Source organism: Neovison vison, chromosome 7, assembly GCF_020171115.1.
Source record: "Neovison vison isolate M4711 chromosome 7, ASM_NN_V1, whole genome shotgun sequence".
In the NCBI taxonomy this organism is placed as follows: Eukaryota; Metazoa; Chordata; class Mammalia; order Carnivora; family Mustelidae; genus Neogale; species Neogale vison.
Genome location: NC_058097.1, coordinates 13,780,376 through 13,805,077, shown reverse-complemented (window position 1 = coordinate 13,805,077; position 24,702 = coordinate 13,780,376). Strand labels below are relative to the sequence as shown.

The following is a 24,702-nucleotide window of genomic DNA, read 5'->3' as shown; positions in this document are numbered from 1 at the left end:
CCCCAACCTTTGTTGTTTTTTTTTTTTAAGATTTATTATTTGAGAGAGAGAGAGACCATCAGGGGAGGGTCAGAGGGAGAGAATTCTAAGCAGACTCTCTGCTGAGCATAGAGCTAACTCAGGCTGGACCTCACAACCCTGAGATCATGACCTGAGCCAAAATCAAGATTGGACGCTCAACTGACTGAGCCACCTGGGTGCCCCTTGTCTTTATTCTTTTAAGCATTAACGTTTAGAAAAGGGAAAGTTTTGGGGCACCCACGTGGCTCAGTGGGTTAAGTGTCCAACTTTAGCTCAACCCTCAGTGGGGAGTCTGCTTGTCCCTCTACTTCTGCCCCTCCCTCACTTGTCCTCACTCTCTCCAATAAATGAATTCATAAATAAATAAAATATTTTAAAAAATAAAAGGGGGGGGACGCCTGGGTGGCTCAGTTGGTTAAGCAGCTGCCTTCGGCTCAGGTCATGATCCCAGCGTCCTGGGATCGAGTCCCACATCGGGCTCCTTGCTTGGCAGGGAGCCTGCATCTCTCTCTGCCTCTGCCTGCCATTCTGTCTGCCTGTGCTCACTCTCTCCCTGTCTCTCTCTGACAAATAAATAAAATCTTTAAAAAAAATTAAAAAAAAAAATAAAAGGGGGGCGCCTGGGTGGCTCAGTGGGTTAAGCCACTGCCTTTGGCTCAGGTCATGATCTCAGGGTCCTGGGATGGAGCCCCACATCGGGCTCTCCGCTCAGCAGGGAGCCTGCTTCCTCCTCTCTCTCTGTCTGCTTGGGATCTCTCTCTGTCAAATAAATAAATAAAATCTTTAAGAAAAAAGAAATAAAATAAAAGGGAAAGTCTCAGAAATATAAAATAGGGACCAGTCTGGACATTTTCATAGGCCTATAGAAAAATCAAGAGCATTTTTTAGAGCACCTATGGAATGATTTCTTCAGAGAACTTATTAATATCATTAATTGGGGCTACATATGAATATTAAATATTTCTATGGTATTTTTCAGTTTACAAGTTACTTACAAACACATTATTTCAATTTGAGGCTCATGACATTCCTATAAAGCAATGATGGGTCAGAAGTGATTGTTCATTTTTATAGGAAAAGAATGAAGCTCAGAGCTACAGTGATGAGTCCAAGGTCAACAGTAAGCACCAGGGTCAGATCTTGACCCAGATCTTGAGACTATAATACTTTCCATTATCCATAATGATTCGCATTCTCGTTTTACCTCAAATTCATGCATATTGATTTCATCAAAAATGAAAAGAAAAATGCATTAAATCATGATTATGATTCTGACTTGGGTTCATATACAAGAGCAAAAGAGAGTTCTCAAATCAGATTGTTTTCATAGCATTTATTATCATTGCAATCATCCTAGAAAATTTAATTTTTCCTTAAATGACTCCAAAGGGATGAAAATATAATCTAGATTCTAAATATAAACTCAAAGGGTGCCTGGGTGGCTCAGTGGTTTAAAGCCTCTGCCTTTGGCTCAGGTCATAATCTCAGGGTCCTGGGATCGAGTCCCACATCAGGCTCTCTGCCCACCGGGAAGTCTGCTTCCCTCTCACTCTCTGCCTACTTGTGATCTCTGTCTGTCAAATAAATAAATAAAACTCATTAAAAATTTTTAAAAATACCTTAAATATAAACTCAAAAGTTCAAACAATCTCCTTAAAATATAAGATTTATATCCAGACTATATGATACTGGCATAAGGATAGACATATTGATCAATGGTATATAATTTAAAGTCCAGAAGAAAACCCATACATTTATGGTCAACTGATACTCAACAAGGATAATAAGACAAACCAATGGGAAAAGAATAGACTTTTCGACAAATAATTCTAGAAAAACTGGATATCCACAAGCAAAAGAATAAACTTGAGACTCCCTGTCTCACACTTATGCAAAAATTAACTCAAAATGGATCAAAAACTTAAATGTAAGAGCCAAAACTAGAAAACTCTGAGAATACATGGATGTAAATCTTCATGACTGAAGACTAGGAGGTGGCTTCTTAGATATGACACCTAAATCACAAGCAGCCAAAGAAAAAATACACAAGTTGGACTTCATACATAAAAATCGTTGGTGCTTCCAAGGAATAAAGACAGCTTACACAATGGCAGAAAATTTTGGAAGTCACAGATTCTCTAAGAGTCTAGTCTAACCAGAATATTGAAAAACAACAACTTTCAAAATCAACACTGAAAAGACAAAAACCCAATTTAAAAATGGGCAAAGGAGTTGTATAAGGCATTCTTCAAATGGTTAGTAATAAGCACATGAGAAGGTGTTCAACACCCATAGTCATCAGGGAAATGTAAGTCAAAACCACAATAAGTTGTCACTTCACACCCACTACAATGGCTATAGTAAAAAAAGAAAAACAATAACAAGTGTCGTCTAGGATGTGCATAAATTGGAATCCTCCTAATTGCTGGTAGGAATATAAATTGATTTAAGCAGAGAGCCTGATGCAGGCACTTTGGTAAACAGTCCGGCAGTTCCTCAAAAAGTTAGAGTTATCATATGACCCAGTAATTTCACTCCTAGGTATATACCTAAGAGAATTGAAAAAATATGTTCACACAAAAATCACACACAAATATTCACAGCAACAGTATTCAGAAAAGCTGGTAAGTGGAAACAACACAAATAATTATCAGCTGAGGAATGGAAGTAAAATATTGTATATCCATACAGTGGAGTATTACTCAGCCATAAAAAGGAACGAAGTATTGGGGCACTATTTACCCCGCAATTGTGAAGAACCAAGTTCCTTCAATATAGCCATTCTCTCACATTAAACACAAGAGGCAGAAAATAATATCATCTCATTGGAGACTTATGGGAAGAACATTTTGCAAGAACACTTCATGCAAATACCAGGACTTGTTGCTTTAAAAACAAGTGTCAGCCTCTTCATTAGCTCTTCTGCCTTCCTGGGGCCAGGAATCACAAGGACTATTTGTGTAATGCTTTCATATCTTCATACCAACTGGCTCAGTTGGTAGAGCATGTGATTCTTGGTCTCAGGGTCATGCGTTAGAACTCCTATGTTGGAGGTAGTGTTTACTTAAAAAGAAAAAATCTAAAAAAAAAAAAAAGCAATAAAGCACTGACACAATGGATATTAACATGTACAACATAGATGAATCTTGAAAACATTATACCAAGTGAAAGAAGCAAACACAAAAGGCCCCATATTGTATGATTCCATTTCTGTAAAATGTCCAGAATAGGCAAATCTGCAGAGACAGAAAGTAGATGAGTGATTCCCAAAGGTTGTGGGGAGGAAGAGTGGGGAGTTACTGCTAATGATTATAGGGTTTCTATTTGGGGCAATGAAAATGTTTGGAATTAGATTATGGTGATGTGGCACGACCTTGTGAATATACTAAAAACCACTGAATTACATACTCTAAACGTATGAATTTCAGGGGTATCTGGCTGGCTCAGAAGGTAGAGCAGACAGTTAATCTTGGGGTTGTAAATTCAAGCCCTGTGCTGGGTGTGGAGATTACTTAAAAATAAAATCTTTGGGGCACCTGGGTGGCTCAGTAGTTTAAGCATCTGCCTTCAACTCAGGTCATGATCCCAGGGTCCTGGGATCAAGCCCTGCATCGGGCTCCCTGCTCTGCAGGAAGCCTGCTTCTCCCTCTCCCACTCCCCCTGCTTGTGTTCCCTCTCTCGCTGTGTCTCTTTCTGAAATAAATAAATAAAATCTTTAAAAAAAAAAAATCTTTACGAGGAAAAAAAAGTGTGAATTTCATGGTATGTAAATTTTATCTTAATAAATGTTTAAATGAAGTTCTTTAAATTATCTTACCTATATTTTGTAAAGCCGTAATGAGCTCATTGTAGAAGTCAGTAAATATAAAACAGATTAGGAAGATATTTCAAGGAAAAGTTTATAGAGTTGAAGTGGCAAAATAATAGCACAACTGAGTTGACTGGGAAAGTAGAAATAAAAAATGAAGCTGAAAAAAACATCCATGATTAATGAAAAAGTATTCTAGATCCACAAGTTTAGGTGAGAACAGAGGGAAAAGAAACTAATTCCTTATTTAGTAATTTTTCCCATATTTGAATATAACCCTGAGTCACACCACCTCAGAGACACAAGAAGGTTATAAGAATAGCATTATTATGATGCTATTTTATTTGCAGCTCAAGGAGATAGAACAAGCTGCCCAGCTTCACACAGTAACTTAATGATGAAATTAAGAAATTTCACTGAAGGCTTTCTCCTAATGTTTTACCTGCTTGCTATTTTCATGTTGCAAATATCATCTATGTCAACTTTAAAGTGACAAAGCTATATTGGCATCGCTCAGTCTAAACTCATCAAGAATTACTGTTAAGTATGAAAGCCAATGTTTATTCCAGCTTGCATTTTTCCCCCAAGTTTTTATTTAATTTTGTTAGTTAAGAGACAGTGTTAAATTAGTTTCAGGTGTAGAATTTAGTGATTCAACACTTACATACAATACCCGGTTGCGCATCACAACAAGTGACATGCTCTCTAATCTCCACCCCCAGTTTAACCCATCACCTCCCCCTCCCTATACTTGTGAGTCTGGTTTTTTGGTTTGCCTATCTCGTTTCCCCCCTGTATTCATTTATTTTGTTTCTTAAATTCCACATGAATGAAATCTTACGGTAGTTGTCGTTCTTTGACTTATTTCTCTTAGCATAATACTCTCTAGCTCCATTCATGCCACTGTAAATGGCAAAATTTCACTCTTTTTTATGGCTGAGTAGTATTCTAGTGTGTGTGTGTGTGTGTGTGTGTGTGTATACACACACTACATCTTTTCTTAAGGTTTATTTATTTGAGAGACAGAGAGCATGTGCATGCATGAGGAGGGGGAGGGGCAGAGGGAGAGAGAGAGAGAGAAAGAACCTCAGTCTCCCCACTGAGCACAGAGCCCAACGTGTGGCTTGATATCACGATCCTGAAATCATGATCTGAGCTAAAATTGAGAATCCAACACTTAGCCGACTGAGCCACCCACTCACCCCACACTACATCTTTATTCATTCATCAGTGGATGGACGTTTGGGATCTTTCCATAATATGGCTATTGTAGATAATGTTGCTATAAACCCTGGGGTGCATGTATCCAAATTAATATTTTTGTATCCTTTGAGTAAATAACTAGTAATGCAATTTTTTCCACCTTGCATTCTTATATGAAACTGTTTTAGAAACTTCTGGTTAGATGAGACTATTCCACTTTCTGGTTATCTGGGAATTAAAATTTAAAATGAAATTAAAATGTTTCCTTAACTGAAATTAAAGATTAATAATTTCTACCTAAATATCCCAGCCACAATAAAATGAATGAATGAGCCTATTTACCCCACAATTGTGAAGAACCAAGTTCCTTCAATATAGCCATTCTCTCGCATTAAACACAAGAGGCAGAAAATAATATCATCTCATTGGAGACTTATGGGAAGAACATTTTGCAAGAACACTTCATGCAAATACCAGGACTTGTTGCTTTAAAAACAAGTGTCAGCCTCTTCATTAGCTCTTCTGCCTTCCTGGGGCCAGGAATCACAAGGACTATTTGTGTAATGCTTTCATATCTTCATTTTACTTAATCCTCTGTTTACAACAGCCCTTTGAGAGCAGAGGTTACGAATTATTACATTATTATCCAATTAACATTTTGGGAAGCAGAGGTTCAGCATAGGGACTTGCTCAAAGTCACAGGCTGGTCAGTGGCAGGGCTGGGACTCAATTGAGGCTAGATCTTCTATTACCAGATCCCATCTTTTCACTGCATCCCCTACTTCAGGTAAGCTGTGTTAGAGGCAGTCTTAGGCATTCCACAAGAAGACAGAATAAAAGGAGGGAAAGGAAAAGCAGTGAGGAAATAGGGATGATGACAAGGGAAGGAGGAAATGAGTCTAAACACTTTCAATTGCCCCAAATGTCCCTTAAGTGACAACCGTGCCAAAGTTACTGTGCTCTGTATCTTACGCCCCTAGGTCTACAGCTACTGTTATTTCACTAGTTAACGATCATGCTGGAGACTTAAACGCCTAAAAGTCGTTCTCTTCTGAGATTCTGACAGCAGAACTTGGCCCCTCCCACAAAGGTCCGTGGCCCCTAGGTCTCGGCCACATTAAATGCCTTGGGGGTCGAAAAAACCGCGAATTGTAGGGGGAACCAAGGGAAGAGGGTTTGGGTTGGGGGAGAGACTAAGGTTGAGCTAAGGCGAGGGGGAGCCTGCGGTGGAGCTGTGGTTGGGGGATGTGGGTTTTGTGGCTAAACTCAACGGTGGGGTAAAAAAAAAATAAAAACAGTATCGGAGGTGACTTTCAGGTCCAGGAAAGGATAGGGGAGCCGAGGGGCTAACCTGGATGAAGAAAGACCGAAGAGGAGGCGAAGCTGCGTGGTCCCAGGGGCGCGAGGATGGAGGCGAGGCCCCCCTCACACGTCTGTGATTGGATGCTCCCTTAAGTCCCGCCTCCCCAGACCCCCCTCTCCCCTCAAGCCCCGCCCACGCCACCGGGCGCGCGCCTGAGGAGCGGGGAGGGGGACCAGCCCTGAGAAGGGGGGAGGGGGAGAGGAGAGGCTCGTGCACGCGCCTCACTGGCTGCGGGTGCGCGACCAGCGCGCTCCCGCCGCCCGCGTCGCCATCTTTTCCCCCTCCGTCTGTCTGTCTGCCGTTGGCTTTGTCCGTCTGCAGCGCCGCCCCTCGGCTCCCCGCCACCGGCTTGGCTCGAAGCCGCCCTCCGCCTGCCGGGGCTCAGTCCCGGAGAGCCCCGGCCCGGCCAGTCCGAGCTGCGGTCCGGGGCCCATTGTCCGGCGGTCCGTCTGTCCGGAGGCGGGGCCCACGGACGCGGAGCGCCGCAGAGCGCCGAGGCGCCGGGTAAAAAGAACCCCGTCTCCTTCCCCTCCTGGGTTAGGCTGAGGATGCAGGGGCTCCTCGCCCTCCCTCTTGCTGCCGGCTGTCGGTCCTTTTGTCTGTGTCTGGGGAGGGGGCTCCGGCTTGCTCTGGCCGGGGGGCGGGGGCAGCCCAGGCGCGGACGCTCGCCCAGCGCCGGGTTCCTGAGACGAGGCCGGACCCGGCTGGCTCCCCACCGGCCGTTCCTCTTTCAGTCCCTCTGGCGGTCTCGGGCTTGGGAGGGGCGTCCGCGCCGCCGCCCTCCCGCGGTGGGCCCAGGTCGGGCAGGGCCGGGCACAGCCGGGGCGGCCCCGGCGTCTGACAGGCTGGGGTGGAGCCGGGGGAGGGGGAGGATGGGCGTGGGAGTGCAGACCCGGGTGTCAGTCCCGCGTCGCGGTCTCGCAGAACGGCTTCTAAATTTAGATTTCTGAGAAGACTGTGTCGTCTGAGGGTTTGTCTGAGCCGCCTCGGAAGACCTCTGGCTTTTGTCGATAATTCCTGGGAATCTACCTGTGCTCATGCTTGAAGAAGCCAAAAGGACCATCTCGGTACACATGCTCCAGACCAGAGAAAGTGGGAACAGGGTCAGTGAGGCAGCTACGTGACCGGCTTTCTTGTCCTTTCCCTTTTGGCAGATAAAAATCACTGGGATTCAGGCGAGTTTACTTTGCTCCGTGGGAACTGCACCAGAGCTGGAGGTGGGAGTGCACCCTCTTTTTTTAAAGATTGGATTTCACCTTTTTTTTTTTTTCATGCTCAAGTCGGTGGTGTGTTCTGGAAGCTGCAACCTAACACCTGTGGGAGAGCAGGGATAATGTGAAGGGGAGATGTTGGCCCCTCTCCAAAGGACTCATAACCTCGGTCGAAAGACAAAGCTTCCTTCCTTTTTATATAGAGCCCCTTGTAAACCTGAATCTCACTGTTTACCTTTCCTCCTGTCCCGTTTTTTCTTCCAGATGGTGATGTTCAGGCGGCTCTCCATTTACATTTTTGTGTTGGTTTTAGATTCGGGTTTGGGAGCTGAGGCAGTGTTAAAAGTAAAACTGAATGCGTGATCTTTAAGGCAATGTGTCTATGAATTTTAGCTTTTACTGCCTATAAAACTGTTGTCTAACTTCTGAGATCTTGCTGTAGTGTCAAGAATGCACTTACATTGCTGTTTATGTGTGTATGTACTTTCTGTTTTTTTATTTTCTAGAGTCCACGACTCCACGGACTTGCTTTTTTTGAGGGAGGAAGGGGTGTTTTCCTGTTTTTCCCCTTAATCCCTCAGGTGTGAAGTCCCATTGGGTACCATCTGGTCAGTTCCCCATTCGGCCACTAGGAGGATTGTGAAGTGGAGTGGACACTGCCTATTTAAATATGCAGATACTCATCTGTGTTTCTGACTTGGAGCTTTAGTATTGAACTGTTGCCTCACCAAGATGATCTGAATTGAGCCTGTCCCAAGTTACTTGGTCTTCATTCGGAAGGATCGTCATTACTTTTATCTCACAGTTTCAATTTCTAATCTTGATGAAGAGAGAAAATTTAAAGATTAGTTAATATTTCATTTTTTCCCTTACATAATAGGCGTAGCTCTGCAAATTTTAGGAAAAAATGATAGACAACCTGCATTTTATTCAACTTTCTACTTTGTGATTCCACAGAGTTATAGGAAAAGACCCAAAGTGAATATGCCTTCATTGCTTCCATTAATAAAGTAACTACTTGATTAGAAAGAAATGACCTAGGAAAACAAAACTTAGAACACAAATACATACTGCCCTTGAACTAGTTAACATTGATTTATACTGTATGCATTTGGAGTTGGGGTTGTTGGTTGTTTTTTGTTGTTGTTGTTGTTTAATTTAAGGTCTGAAAAAGAACTATGTTTGATATGCAGATATGATAGAAGACTGCCCGAAAGCTGCTTCCTTTGCCACTTCCTGTGGAGGCCTGTCTTTGCCATTTGCGGTTTCTTTCTTCTTTTGGTAAGGGGAGGCAGGATCTGATTACAGGTCTGAGATCCTTTCTAGCTACACTGAGGAGTTAGTTGGCATAACTGGAGATGAGTCTTCACTAACTGCAGTGCAAAGTATAGTTAGCGGTGCCTCTCATAAGGCCTTGTAAGGCATTGAACTACTTGTTTATTCAATGTTAAGTACAGTTTGAAAATGCAGGGACTGAAAGAAAACTTAGAGGGTGATCAGATCCATATTCTTATCTTTGGTAGGAAAGACAATCTCTTTTTTTAATCTGTTTATTCGCTGTGCTTTCATAGAAAATTTCACAGTTTTCACTACTAATCCATTTCAGACTCTCTAACAACACTTACTGCTGGGAAAGTCTTTCTTATAAACTAACCAGGAACCTCCAGGCTTAGGTATCTGTTCCCTCCAATTTCAGGGAAGTAGATGCAGGTCTCTGCAGCACTTCTCATTTAGGGAGCTTTTCTCTTTGTTCTTCCCACTGATGTCTTGCTACATAGAGGCTGAATTGAAAGGAGGCACTAAAGTTATTAAATTTGACCGTCACTCCAAAGCATGTGAGCAGGGCCAGACTGATGTTCTACACTGAGGTGTTGAATTAGCAACAGTGTGGATGGCATCTGGCTGTTCTGGTGAGAGCTCATCTTCAACATTGGAAGCTTAATTGGTTCTAGTGCCCTGTCATCCACAGTGCTCAGCACTGTGCGTACCCCACTAGATAAAGGCTCTATTTTCCATGTTGATCTCATTAATAGATGCCTAAAATTTTGAGACATTTCCTGTCTCACAGGGATGGGATGCTTTGTCACCTCCAGAGAAGATAACTTTTGGAAAAAAAACATCTGGAGGCTCCCATTTGTGCAGATTGCAGGGCCTGACTTCCAGTGGGCATGTAATACGTGAGCTGCCACCCCCTTTTGCTTCCTTTTGCATTCACAGGGGTTATCCCTTTGAGCCTGCAGTGCTTCTGAAGCTGTTTGCCTGAGTTTTTTGCTTCCTTTTCTATCCTCTGACCTTGATCATGATCACTTAATAGTATTCTGGATTCCACAGATAGATTTAGAGTGAAATTCTCTAAATCCTTTGAAGGAGTCCCCTCTCAAACTTCTTGGGATCTTGATGTTGTGCTAGAGACCTATTCATTTCTTTCTTTTTAAGATTCTGTTATTTATAACTGGTGAGTTTTATATGCTTAATAACTATTTTTTAAAGTCTTCTTTTATCTTTAATTTTGTCTAATTTCTGGCAGAAATGACATGTGCTAACAATATCCTTTTTATTATAGGTCAGCATCCTGCAAGGAGGTAGTAACATATCCAGTTGTGAAACTGGGAAAGGCCAGAGCTCTCAGATCAGGGAAACATGTCCCGTCGGAAACAGACAAATCCGAATAAAGTTCACTGTGAGTACTGGGTTTTGTCTTCTGGAACCTGGGTACATTAAGGGTTGAAATGAGACAGTCATCTGAATTTAGGTGAAAGGCTCACACTAGTTTGTGAAGGAAAATAGGGTTAAAGAGTTTGAACAAGATTTTAAAATGTGGTTGCTGGAGGTGTTAGAAACCTGTTTTAGTAGGTATACTTGATCATATTAATAAACATTTATAGGATAACCTGTACAAAGCCTTGTGCTAGATGCCAGGGCTATAAAACAGTGTAAGGATATGTAAGGCTATAATGTAGCCACAGATACATAAAATAATATCTAAAAACACAAGATAGTATATGCTGAGTGCCATATAGGGGTGCTGTAGACTGTGTGTACGACAGAAGTTAAGAAGAGGGAGAGAGTTCCATGGACTGAGGAAGGAGGGAATGCTTCATGGAAGAGGCCCTAGACTATGAACTTGAATTGGGCCTTAGAAGGTAGGAAGTGGATTTAAAGAAAAAAAAGAAGAAGAAGGAAGAGATAAAATCAGTAGGGGAAATCATGTGAGCAAAGATATAAGGGGGAATGCACAGGGGCGCCTGGGTAGCTCAGTGGGCTAAGCGTCTGACTCTTGATTTTGGCTTGGGTTGTGATCTTAGGTCGTGAGATTGAGCCCTACATTGGGCTCCATGCTCAGCTTGGAGTCTGCTTGGAATTCTCTCTGCCCTTCCCTCCACTTGCACTTGTGTTCCCTGTGTCTCTCTTTCTCTAAAATAAATAAATAAAATCTTAAAAAAAAAAAAAAAGGATGCATATGTTCAGGCGATAAGGAGACTTTGTATGAAGCAGAAGTTTTATTTATCTGGATGTCACTGGACACAAGATGATGTTGGAGATGTTAAATTCTATATTGTAGAGGCCTGAAGACCAGTCCAAGTTCATACTATATACCATGGACTATAGGGAGGTACTGAAGGTTTTCAAGCAGAGCATGTGGATTGACATTTAGAATGTAGTGTTTTAGGGACTATGAAGCAGAATATGGGATGGATCACATGAGAGAAAGACTAGTAACGGGAAAACCAGGTATGCATTATTGCCTTGCATTGTTTCTCACCAGTTTTATATGTATGTTTTATTTCATCAATTAGACTACAGAATTCTAGAGAGAGACTATGTCCTTTTTATATTTCCTGCTATTCCTCTCTACTTCTAGCACTGCTTATAATAGAGGGTATTCAAAAGTGTCTCTTTAACAATATAACTATGCAGATTTGATGGAATTAACCAGTTTCCTATGATCTGGGCAGAGGAGCATCCTGACCCAAATGTTTAAAAAAGAGCCAAATAGCACCCTATTGTTATGGAGGACTGACTAAATAAGGTACAGCAACATCTGAAGAGAATTCAGTGGCATGGTTACCACAGGTAAAAACCTGTTCTTGAGGAAAGAACTACATATGAGAGAATACATTAGTCAAGGAGTTTAAGATAAGAGGATTAAAATTTATTACAAATACACCGGATGTCAAGTACTATGTACCATATTGGGTAACTTCAAGAGAAAGAGAAAACAGTGCAAACAGAGGAAGTAGGAGGACTTCAACATTGTATGGGTTAATGAGATTAGGGTGGCAGACCTCCATATACAATAATTCTTCAACTTAAGCCTTGGGAAGGTTTTTTAAGAGAACAACTCTGATATTTCTAGGAGTATATTCTGGAATAGGTGGCAGTGGAAGTCTGCTTACTACAAAAATGAATGAGTGGTTTAGATAGGGTTTAGAAATTGCTGCTAAAACAGTGGAAATGTGGTAGGCCTGAATATGAGGACTGTTAAGAGCAGTATCTCTAGCCTAGGTAATCCAACCCAGAGGTTTAGGAAGATAGTCTTCTCTCTGGTTGAAAATGAGTATTAATAAAAGACACAGATGTGACCCCAAGAAGGCAGGGCAGGAAAGGTACTTTTAGTAGAGATGAGGTGTTCACAAATAAGGCAGTCACAGGAGTTGGGCATTTACCTGTAAAAGCACCTGTCCAAAAAGACTTGGTTAGATTTAAGGCGAGTAGCTGGCGGAGATGATGGCATGATTGTGATAAGGCCGGGGGAAGCCAGTGAAGGCCCATATGGTCCGTGCCTGTGTCCACAGAGCTTACATCTGACTGCTGACTCTGTTCCCACCGTAGCTGAATGCAGGACGAGCTGGCACTAGGTGAGAAAACAGAGGGACACACAGACCATGGAGAAGAGAGTATCACACATACACAATGGCAGAAATACCGTTTCGAGAATGTGTGAACAGCGTATTGTGGCAGAGTGGGTAGAACTGTGCGGGCTCTGTGCTGGGGACCATTAGAGGGCTGTGAACAGAAAAGTTCACCTGCAACTAAAAAGCAGACCCCCAGGGAAGGGCGGTGATGCATTTGGGTAGGGAACCATGGAGGCTTCTCAGGTAATGGACTAAGCCTGACTAAAGAAGAAAAGACACTGAGGTTTGCTGGTGTCTCCGGACTTTCTACCTAATGACTATGCGGGGACTGAAGCCAATCCTACCTTTTTCAAAAGGGCATCTTCTCACTGCCCAGGACAATAACGGCAAGTAGGAATAGGTAATTTCAGTCTTCTGGCCACCGGAGTCTCCTATTTCCTTGCAGTGAAATTGAACCATTTGAATGTATTGAATTTAATGCTGCTCGTCTATTTAAAGTAAATGGAATGGACTCAAGGTCTGGGAGGCGAGAATGTCTGCACAAGCTTTGCTGAAATGTTAAAGCCAGTCGGCACTTGAGTAGAGTAATGGCTGAGCTCCATTACATCTGCCTTCTGGGAAGGAGATTGTGTGGCATGAAGCTCAAAGCCCGCCTCAAAGAATGTATTAAGAATCCCACTGCTGTAGCGTGACAGCATTTGTCAGATCCACTTTAGAAGCCAATGGGCAGGCTGCGCTGGCAGTTACTCGGCTTTCCTCAGGACTGTCTCTGTATCTAAATTACTGTCATGATTTCTTCTTTCCCCAGAAACATCCAGGCGTACTCGTGTATAGTTTGTTCAGTTCATTAACAGATTTGACACAGAGCTTTCTGAATAAAAGCCCAGAATTGTTAGTCTTAGAGAAACTGTGGATGGACTATTAGACCTTCCTCATCTCACCTCCTTCTGAGTACAAGTTTCTGTCAGCTGTTTCTAGAGAGGTTGAAAATAGAGTCCCTTGTACACTCTCATTTGGTGTGTTTATGCCAACCAAACCACTAAGAAAAGGAAAACTTTTTTTTTTCCTTAAGAAAAACTTTTTCTTAAGACACTTTTGTTTTCAGATTGCAAAGTACAAACAAAACTAAAAACTTTGAACTTCAGTAAAAATCTTCTCGGCTTTTACAGACAAGTAGGGAAAAAAGCCTTTAAAGTCCCTTCTCTTCCAAAAAGCACAACTTGTTTTGTCCTTGTTCGTTCTGTCAGCATCCTTGTGAGGTAAATGGCTATGTTCCCAGCATGTGGTAGTACCTTGCGTTTTAGAGACTGTCAGCTGGAATGGAATCCTAAGCTCCTCATTCCCAAGATTAGCTCATTTTTTCTGAATTTGACATCTGCTCTCTTAGAATTTTTTTATAGCTGCTTTGCTTCACTTTATTTTAGTCAGCCAGAAATTGGCATTTATTTAATTGCACCAAGGACTCAATACAAAGAATTGTAAAATCTTTGCCTTTCTAGTAACTTTCATCCCAGGCTTCTCGTCTGTTCTACAAACTTGCTAGAATGGCCTTGTTCTTGTCTGGTCTGAAAAACCTTAGCCAAATCAAACAGTATTTTGATTTCATACCACCCCCCTCCGCCAAAAAAAAGAGAGAGCTAGCACCTTCATTTTTACTGTAGAGCTTAGACGACTTGTTCTCAACTATTAATAGACAAATAAATACCCATGTTAAATAAGATGGTTGCCCTACATTAATATCTAGGGACCTGAGGGTTTTTTTAACCTACTCCAATAGTCTCAAGATAGAAGGAAATAATAATTCAGCATTATAAAAGCAGGCAGTTATGTAACACTTCTTAAGCACCTGTATCTCTATGGATCACATTTGACTTGAGTTATTATGACATACTTTTAGGTAAGTAAAAGGTATCACTATCTTTTTATGAAAGGATAATTCTGGAGAGTGGGATTTAGAGCTTAGGTAAATAGTGACTACTGGAGGATCATTCATTTACCTTCTCCTATGAGATAAGCCAAAATCACTTTTCTAATAATTTTTATATATTTTGCTTTATATTGATAGGAATAGCCCTAAGGAATAAAGTTTCCATTGGCCTTTGTAAGTCAGGAATAGAACCATATATCTGCTGATATATAATATGTCCCTTAGGGCCATTTCTGCCCATAGTTTCCATGTCCAGAAGCATGCATCTATCCAGAAGAATTCAGTAACAGTCCACTTGGCCATGGTCTTGTGGTTACAGTATAACCACCATGAAGAAAAGTATTTTCCTCTGCAAAAAGAGTGAGGAGGTGCTATAATAGAATTCACTGTTTGCCTTCTCTAGCAGTAATTTATACCCAGTTTGTGATTGTGATATTTTAAAAATGGACTTAAAGCTGCTTATTTTTCTCTTACTGGAGGGCTTTGTGGCTAGAAGTTCACTTGAACCCTCAACACCTCTACTCCCACTCACAGTATGGATCAGAGTAGCCCCAGCATGGTAACTTACCACAGGGTATCAGAACCATCAAAATGATAGGTCTCTTTGTCAATTACTGGCCCTGAGAATGTTACTTTGGTATTTGAGGTGTAGCATCAGATTCTTATGATACAAAGGTAACATTATCGCTATGATCAGAACCATTCTTCTCACAGAGATAAGTGTTTGTTTTCAGCAAAATCACTCTGATGAACCATCTAACCCCACATCTCTGCTTGAAAGCAGTTTAAAATATGGATTTTAGAGCTGTACAGACCTCGGTTCAAATACTTTGCTTTCCTATAAACCTGAGTTTTCTCTTAAGTATGGGTAGGAAGAATACCTAACACATAGAGTTTTGCAGAGAATCTTTAAGATAGAAATTATAAAGCACTTAACATAGAGCCTGGAACTAGGACATGCCAAATAGTAATTATTAGTGTTTAACATTTAGCATATGGATGCTCACTGAATTTTGGCTGAACAAATGCCTAAAGTGAATCACATGAAGCCTACTTCATGTCAGTTCTTTCATTGCCCAAGGACTTATAGCACAGGTCAACTGACCATTTCTCCTACCTCATTGTATCCTGTCTTGGAATCTGAGCCTGTTTACTTTCCTTTCTCTCCCTTAAGAAAGCGCCTGGCCTATCGTCAGACATTTCACTAGGGCTTTTTATTAGTCTCTCTTGGTGGCTGGAGAATGGGGACTGTAGTTTCCACTCTGACTGAGATAATGGAAACCTCGAGAAACCCAATTCTCTTTTCTCCTTCTGCTTGGCCTCTTGGAAATAAAAGAGCACTTAAATGTTAACTCTTCAATAACCACACAGATCCTAGGCAGAGTTCATTGAAAGTAAATGCATAATCAAGGACAGGTCCAGGGCTTTTGGATATTCCATACAGGAAAAGAAAAAAGAAAACAGACCACGTTGATCAAGGAAACTGATAAAATATTGTTGCAAATTGGTTGCTGTCTTTCAGGGAGTTTGTTCCTCAGCAAAAATTCGTTCATGTATTACTTGTTCTTTTAATCTACTATTCAGCTAGTTGTTGATTTGCTTGCGGTTAATTCTGATAGACACAGAAGTAGAGTCAAGGAAGAACTTCCAGAGCATGTCTTGGAAAGAAGATGGCTGAAGATGAGATTAGAGAGATTGTTACTGTAAGGGTTAGTTGAAGCACTTGTTTGTAGTCAGAGCTAGACCCTGAGCCACGGCCATAGTGTTAGTATACTAAGAATCAGAGATTGTGCCCAGATTTGTTGCCCTATCTTTATCATCCTATCACTTCGCCTCTCTGCCTCTCTCGTCAATCCTGATGGAAGGTTATAAATGGAATTGAGATTCTGAAGTTAAATTTGTAAAGTAGAAATTGATTACCTTTTGAAAGGAGTCAAGATTAGGAGGATTTAAGCAAGTGATGCTTTCTAGAGCATCTGGCTTACTGCCCGGGAAGAGTAGTGGTGCCCAGAACTCCAGGAGGCAGCAAGCTGACTTAGTGATGGATGACCCCACCATGGGGTACCTGCCTGTCTCCTACCTTTGAATGGTCTGACTTTCCAACCAGCTTCCCTGGGGATACATGCTGCCCAGCTGGTGGCCTGACTATTTTTCCTTGTGACCACCAGGGGATCAAGTATTTGCTGGGCTAGAAGAGCAAGCCCGCCAGGCGATGATGAAAACTGATTTTCCTGGAGACCTTGGCAGTCAGCGACAAGCTATCCAACAACTAAGAGATCAGGACTCCAGTAGCAGTGAGTTCTGCACCTTCTGGTAATGACTCAGGGCAATGGGAGAAGAATTATCAGAGTGTGTGTGCTCTGGGGATTGTGCATGGGGGTTGGGAGGAAGATATGAAGAAGAAGATTTGTGGATCCTCAGTGTTCCCAAAGATGTTCTAAGGTGTACGAGCATATGCTTGTCCAGAGAGAGGACAGGTTTGGTATTATATATATTTTTTAACTCATGGACTGCTTACTTGGTGCAGTACCATACAGAGATAGGTTTGTGATGACTGTGATTAGACAGGGGCGTAGGGATTATTAGTGCTCAACCTGTTCCTGAGTTAGGTCAATTGAAAAGAATCGCTGTCTCCTAGAATCTGTTTACTCATAATTAACAAAATGTAAGAGTGGCATTAATGAAATTTTTGCTTGAGATTTCATTATAACGTTATATAAGAGGATTTCCTTACTAATGGTATTATGCATCATATGAAGTGCTGAAGTCAAAGTCAGAGCACCTGGCTGGCTCGGTAGAACAGGCAGCTCTTGATCTTGGAGCTGTGAGTTTGAGCCCCGTAGTGGGTGCAGAGATTACTTTTAAAAAAAATTTTTTTTAATGGAATTTTTAAAAAGGAGTAAAATGTTAAAGTCAAGGTCTTCCCACACCAAGTCCTAAGTAAATCCCTGGAAAGAGATGGAAAGACAGTGGCTGGTATCTAGCTGAGCCTCACAGGTCATCTGTTCCGTGAGCTGCCTGAACAAACACATTTCCTAGAATGATCTCCTTACTTTACTAATCACATCCATCTGATATTGGTTGGTATTACTGTCAATTCAGAGTGACATTTTTAAATTTTTCTCCACATTTGGGATTGAAGAATAAAAAAGGAAAGAATTCAGCACCTTCTAGGAACTACAGTTTTCACTCTAAGTAATAACTTAGCAACAACAACAAAAAAACAGTAATAATTTAGCGTCTAATAGCAAAGAAAAATGAACCAAAGATTTCTAGAAAACCTGTGGGAGCTACCAGTTTGAGTAACAGGATAGGAATGGCAACATCTATAAAGTCTAATAGGCTTCCATTCTGGAAAAGCTGCATCGTCCCTCTAGATGGCATACTTATTTTGTAAAAATCATTTTAGTAGAGAGGTATGTTTGGATTTTTTCATCACTCATGTAATGTGTCTGATATAATGTTGTCTTAGACTAAGTTTACAAATATTCCAAATAAACTGGTGAGAAAATATGGTATGATTTAATCTGTTCCAGTCCTTCATTATTTAGATGAATTCAGATGAAAGCTTTGGGCTAGGGAATAAGGCATCCAAGGCCCAAATCCAGTCCCCCAAACAAGTAGAATATCTAATAGAGACATATGTAACTACTAGCAGATGATTTGGTTAGATTTTCTTATGAAGAAAAGGAATGTAATCAGTTTTGCCCAGATGCTGGTGGATTTCAGAATTATACAAGGTAGTAGTAGAAAGAAGACAAGAAACGCTGTTAGCGGGGAAAGCTGAGTCTCACAGGTGAAAGTCTACCTTGTATTTCTCTTGCTCATAGTCAGGCCCAGGAATCCAGGATCTTAATGTGGTTGGGTTGGGGCTGGAGTCTCACAGCTTACCTAGACTTGGCTTCTTCTTGTGATCTTCAAGGTACTAGCACTTTTTTTCCCTTTTAGAAATTCCCTTTTTTATTGTGTGTGTGGTTTTTTTTTTTAATGTTTCCCCTACCATTTTATAAGTAATAGGGGAAAACATCAGCCCGTAAAAACCTTGCAGATCCCCCAGTCACAGGCAGACCACTCCCCCATAGCCACATCCTATCCCCTAAATGAAAACAAACTCAGTTCTTACTTTAGTCACAAGAAAGTATATTTCATCCTAAAGAATGGCCTGTTCCCTTTACTTAATACAGTCAGTTATCTGTCAGATAATCCAGAGAACCAACAGAAACAATGTATTTATTTAGCCTAGAGTTCTGAGTTACTAGCAGAGTAAGAACACCCTGAGTCAGGTAGCATAACAGATGGCCTAAGGTCGGTTGCTGTACTCTTTTTCCCACTGGACTGAACAAACCTTTCCCTATAAGGTGACATCACCACTACCTCATTTCTTGAAAAGAGGAAGAAAAAAATTTGTTGGTTTTTCTCTTAAGTGTGCCTTAGGGTTTGTTGGGAGAGAAAGGATTAGTGGGACTCAGAATAGAATAGTACATGTGATGCCACTGGAAAAACTGTACCAGGGGGGTTATGGAGAAAAGTAAGTAATAGAATCAGTAAGAAGCGTGGGTAAGGCAGAGTTCGTGTGTTGTGGGAATGAGCATGGTGTGAGGTGCGTGGGAGGTGTGATTTCAAGTATGAGATGTTTGGAATCGTGTAAGAATTATTTTTAGGATAACGTACAGGGCCCAGTAACTGTTGTCTAATGCAATTTTGCCTGAGATTTTCTCTTTAATGTAAATGGCATTATAAGCAATAGCTATAGCTCTTCCACCAACATGATTTGTACCCAACTATACCAACTGTACATTGATACAAACTCCATTGTGGAAGACTTGAATATGTTTTCCATTATAGCTACAAACTCTAAGATGGAAAGCAACTCAAGATGTATTCATGCAAAAATCAGAACAAGTGACCAATTTGTATGTTCCAGGTGACAGTGAGGGTGATGAAGAGGAGACCACACAAGATGAAGTCTCTTCCCACACATCAGAGGAAGATGGAGGGGTGGTCAAAGTGGAAAAAGAGTTAGAAAATACGGAACAGCCTGTTGGTGGGAATGAAGTGGCAGAGCACGAGGCAAGTGACAACAGCTCCCGAATTCAGGACCCCCAACCTTTCTACTTGGCTCTGATGTGCTTGATTCACAGTAACGATCTTGCCTCTGGTGGTCTCGTAGGCCTTCATGTAAAGAGTTTCTTCCTTCACAGCTCCATTTACCCAAACCCCACACACAGCTCTCATCACACCAGCTTTCCTGTCCTTGCACATATCACTAACCCAGGTACAGCTTCCCCACTTCTTTCCAGACAGAACACCCACTTTTACAAGACTATCAGCCGACTTCTGAAGTGTACTCTGCGAATATAAGTCAGAGTGTTACCTGAGGTGCCAACTTCTCTCTAATGTGTTTCCTGAGGATTCCTGCAAGAAGCAGAGCAGGAGGAAAACTAATCTTCTCTCTGCAGAGTTTACTGTGGGGAGTGGGGGATAGATCAGCTGTCTTAGGGCCGCCCTGTGTCCTCAGGGCAGGAAGCCTTGGGGAAAATAAAGATAGGAGTAAATGTGATTCCCTTTCCCTATTACTTTTCCCTTCAGTCCGTAATGGGAACCTAAGAATAACACGTGATATCAGGTTGTATTCCTTTTAACAGGACACCCTGTTAAAAGAAATAGGGGTAGGGCAAAGAGTGGTAAACAGTCTTAATGAATTGCCTACTTGTTGAATTGCAGGTCACAGGGAACTTGAATTCTGACCCCTTACTTGGACTTTGCCAGTGTCCCCTGTGCCAGCTCGACTGTGGGAGTCGGGAGCAGCTGATTGCTCACGTGTACCAGGTATGGGCTGGGGAGCCACGCGCTCCAGAACACGGGTGCCGGCACTGGTTTAGCCTTTGCCTCCAGCTCCCAGGGGAACCTTGGGTTGTTGCTTCCAGTAAGACTCCACTCTAGTCCCCAGAATGTTTTAAAGAATAAGTGGAATGTGTTGGGTAAACCTGTTCTGGGTTCCCAGACAGACACACTCTGAAAATTAAATATTTTTTTCCCAAATTATTTAATTTACTTTTGTTTGTTTATGTATCGATTAGGGGTGGGTGGAGCAGGGGCAGAGGGGGAGAGAGAATCCTAAGCAGGCTCCACACCCAGCATGGAGCCCAGTGCAGGGTACAGGGTTTGATCTCACAACTCTGAGATCATGACCTGAGCCACTGAGTCACTAGGTGCTTCGATGCATATTTTAAATAGTGAAATAGAAACTAACATCTGTTAATAATGAGGCCTTGTTTTAAAGAAGAAAAAATGAGTTAACATAAATGTTTCTGTAATACTAGAGAAAGTATAAATGAGGGGATCAGAAGAACACAAGCTTCTCGTGCTCTTTTCTTCCCTGATCCAGTCAGAGAGCACCTCTGCCTTGTGATCTGTATTGGGCGTTAGCACACATGGCAGCCTGGGTTTACATAGTTGGTTCGTGAAGGGAGGCCTTTCTTTAGAAGATTGTTTTTCAGAGGATTTAAGAAAAGGCAGGACAAAATGCTTTTGGATACCAATCTTCCTAGCCAGCTTCTACACTTGGCTTTCATTGCTCCCTTAATATGCACCTGTACCTGCACAGTGTGAGGCTACAGACAGAAATTATCCCAACCATGAATTCTTTGCAGGTTTTGAAAAGGGCTCTGGCTCTGGAGCTCTGTTGTTTACAAGCCAGCTACATGTTCCAGAATATAGTCAAAACTGTAATGAAATCTGAACAATAATCGGATTGGCCTGGCCCTTCTAAAGGGTCGTTAACAGAAGAGACTCTTACTTTTCCAGGTGCTTAAGCAAGGAGAATAGTTGCAAATTCCTTGTTCTGAGACTAAGGAAAAGGGACATTTACCAGAGAGCAGTTTCTAAGTGGGTGTAGATTACTTTAAAGGAAGCCTGAGCTGACAGATGAAGGCTCTGTTTTACAGCACACTGCGGCAGTGGTGAGCGCCAAGAGCTACATGTGTCCTGTCTGTGGCCGGGCCCTAAGCTCCCCGGGGTCCTTGGGTCGTCATCTCCTAATCCACTCGGAGGACCAGAGGTCTAACTGTGCTGTGTGTGGAGCCCGTTTTACCAGCCATGCCACGTTTAACAGGTTAGCTGGTCACCTAACCCTCTTGCTCTGGGAACAAATTATTGGGAGTGGGTTCTGCTTTCCCAAATGAAAAGAAAGCCTAGAGATAGGTAATGCAAAGGTGACTGACTCTGGAAATACAAGTAATGAAGCCAATAAATAAATCCGTTCCATTAGATATCCCCAAAAGGAAATGAATTCTCATTTCTTTCCCTATTAGAGTAATATTTTCATCTACAGAGACATTGGGGGCAGTCCAATAACATTCATGATAAAGCTTAGAGAAGTTACAGGGAGCTAAAAGGCCCCTGATGTGAGGACACAGTCTGTACTGTGTCCCAGGAAGGCTGGAACTGTATGAATTGTGTCCTAGTTAAGTTTGCCTAGGATACAATGCAGAGTCGGCCAGGGCAGGAGGGGTTGGGCCAGTGGACTCCCCTAAAGCCTCTACCTCAAGAGGGACCACCATTTCCACAGTAGGACTGCCCTGCACAGCTCTTAGAAACACCACCAGCCAGCTGGAATGAACCCTGCACATTTGTGGGGGATATCTGGCAGGTGGTTCAGTCTCTAACTCCGGGAGGGCTTTAAAACTTGGTAGACCACCCAAGCCCAGAGAAGGTATGAGGTGGGAGAGGTCAGAGGTCTCCCAAGTACTCAAACCTGACCCCTAGTGGTGAACTTGGAGCAACTGGCCTAGTAGGACAAGCGTTAAATCAGAGCTGTATACCTGAGCCTTGCTAGGAGACCCTAACAACCCAAATTTTTGTATTCCAGTGAGAAACTCCCTGAAGTACTTAATATGGAATCCCTACCCCAAGCCCATAGTGAGGGTCCCTCCAGTGCTGAGGGAAAGGACATTGCCTTTAGCCCTCCCGTGTACCCTGCTGGAATTCTGCTTGTGTGCAACAATTGTGCTGCCTACCGTAAGCTACTGGAAGCACAGACCCCCAGCGTTCGCAAGTGGGCCCTACGCCGACAGAATGAGCCGTTGGAAGTACGGCTACAGCGTCTGGAACGAGAGCGTACAGCCAAGAAAAGTCGGCGGGACAATGAGACCCCAGAGGAGCGGGAAGTAAGGCGCATGAGGGACCGTGAAGCCAAACGCCTGCAGCGCATGCAGGAGACAGACGAGCAGCGGGCACGCCGGCTACAGCGGGATCGGGAGGCTATGAGGCTGAAGCGGGCCAATGAAACCCCAGAGAAGAGGCAGGCCCGGCTCATCCGGGAGCGGGAAGCCAAGCGGCTCAAGAGGAGGCTGGAGAAAATGGACATGATGTTGCGAGCTCAGTTTGGCCAGGACCCTTCTGCCATGGCAGCCTTAGCAGCCGAAATGAACTTCTTCCAGCTACCTGTGAGTGGGGTGGAGTTGGACAGCCAGCTCCTGGGCAAGATGGCCTTTGAAGAGCAGAACAGTGGCTCTCTGCACTGAACCCACCTGCCCTCCTGCTCACCCAGGTCCACACGGATCTGTGCTACAGCCAACTCACAAGGCCTTGTCCTTACTGCCAGAGGAAGGCCTGGGTTTGCTGCAGGTGGACCTAAGCACCTCTTGCATGTGGGAGCAGGATGATGGGGTCAGCAGGGAGCCGGATTAAGGCAGCTCTGGACGAGGGAGTAGGCACTCCAGGGAACTGGACTCCCAGCCCAAAGCTGCAGGGCATGCTTATAGGACTATGGGGCCCAGTGCGGCCCACGGAATTGTGAGGGCAAATAAATTAATTTTATCTTTACTGGCCTTTTTCTGCTTTTCTCTCCATTTCATTCTAGCAAATGAAGTGATCTAGGAGAGCCCTGGGTGGAAATTTTAGGCAGGGACTTCTGGCAGATTGTCTTATGAAGGGAGGGTGCTGCTCATTTTAGGCGGCCCAGAGATCCCTTGTTTGGGCCTTTACAGGTCAGTGAGGCATAACTATGACATTAAAGAAAGAACCGATGCTAACTTTGTGGGTCCATTCCCACAACCCTAATGAAGATCATCTATGGTCCCAAAAGCCACTTAAACCTAGCTTACCTTTTCCAAACTCAGAAGTAGACGCCTTTCCTCCTAGCTGGCATTTTCTAAAGAGATGCAGTATTCAGGCTAGGTATTGGCTACTTTTCCCAGCAGATTTCAGTTTGTCAAACTTTAAAAACTCTATCATAGATAGTAGTCACCTTCATTTAGGAATATGTTCATAGAAACAGCTCTAATACTAAGGTCTGTAGTACTGAGGAGCTCTCGGAGAGAAGAGATGATCCATCTTTTTATTTATACCCCAGAGCCAAGATAGGATAATACCCACTGAGAAAAATCCAGAATTAAGGTGAGACGAGAGCTCAAGTTGACAGTGGTCAAAGCCAGAGCAAAATGACAGTTTGTATGTCTGCCAAACCAAGAAGAAGACAAGAGCTGAGGTCATTTCTAAAAAGTGTCTGTGATGGTACAGAACAAGTGCAGAATTTTCCTTAGCCTGCACCAAAGATTGTGTACAGTTTAGATAATTATAGATCTCGAGGTCCAGAAGGAAGTGCCCTAGTTAACTTGTAGCCAGAAAAATAACTATGCCAGGAATGTGGACCTCTTCCAATATCATAACAAGGAAACTTGGACTCCTCTCTGACCTCCATAGGTTTAAGGCTATTTAATAGTGTTAACTGACCCCCTTCCCACCACTGAGCTACGGTTAATTCCTACCAAGCAGGCTGAAAAATTTCTGTTCTGGGAAAATAAAAATCTTAATAAGCTTATTCAAAAGTACTGGACATTTGAAAGAGAGTACTTAATTGAGTCAAATGTCTGTCTGTCACAGAGCCCCATACTGAAGTCCTACTCGGGATGCCTCAAAATGGTTGAGCACTCTCTATGTGTTAAAGATTATTCTGAGCACATTACATGAATTATCTCCTTTAATCTTCACAGCAAAGTAGGAGTTAATACAAACTCAGGAGCCCAATGCCTGGATTTAAAAAGCTGCACTGTCATTTAAAAACTAACTTTGGGCAAGTTACTTAACTCTCTCTTGGTTTCCCCAAACACAAAATGGAAATAATAGTATGAGCAACAAATTACTATCAATCTATAATATACAATATATATTAATATGATATAGTTATTAATATATGTAACTTAGGATGGTTTGTGGCACCTAGTAAATACTGTATCTGAGTCACACTCCTGTATCTGAGTGTTTCATCTCTTACTACTGGCAAGCTTTCTAGTTTAGAAGCAATAGTTTAG

General features: G+C 42.5%; 1 protein-coding gene across 5 annotated transcripts; it reads left to right on the top strand.

Annotated features, from left to right (window-relative positions):
* The first annotated feature begins 6,641 nt into the window (after positions 1-6,641).
* On the top strand, positions 6,642-23,215 carry ZNF821 (zinc finger protein 821). 5 transcript variants are annotated; one of them, XM_044255803.1, is made up of 10 exons: positions 6,642-6,899; positions 7,338-7,462; positions 7,550-7,612; positions 8,800-8,887; positions 10,170-10,286; positions 16,558-16,683; positions 19,314-19,459; positions 20,114-20,218; positions 21,337-21,503; positions 22,260-23,215. In XM_044255803.1, exons 5-10 carry the CDS (start codon positions 10,247-10,249, stop codon positions 22,912-22,914), a joined length of 1,239 nt encoding a protein of 412 aa, XP_044111738.1. In that variant the 5' UTR covers positions 6,642-6,899; positions 7,338-7,462; positions 7,550-7,612; positions 8,800-8,887; positions 10,170-10,246; the 3' UTR covers positions 22,915-23,215. The 5 variants fall into 5 exon arrangements, with proteins under 5 accessions (XP_044111738.1, XP_044111737.1, XP_044111739.1 ...); XM_044255802.1 differs by lacking the exon at positions 7,338-7,462; XM_044255804.1 differs by lacking the exon at positions 7,550-7,612 and having other exon boundaries at positions 7,338-7,498.
* The last annotated feature ends 1,487 nt before the right edge of the window (positions 23,216-24,702 follow it).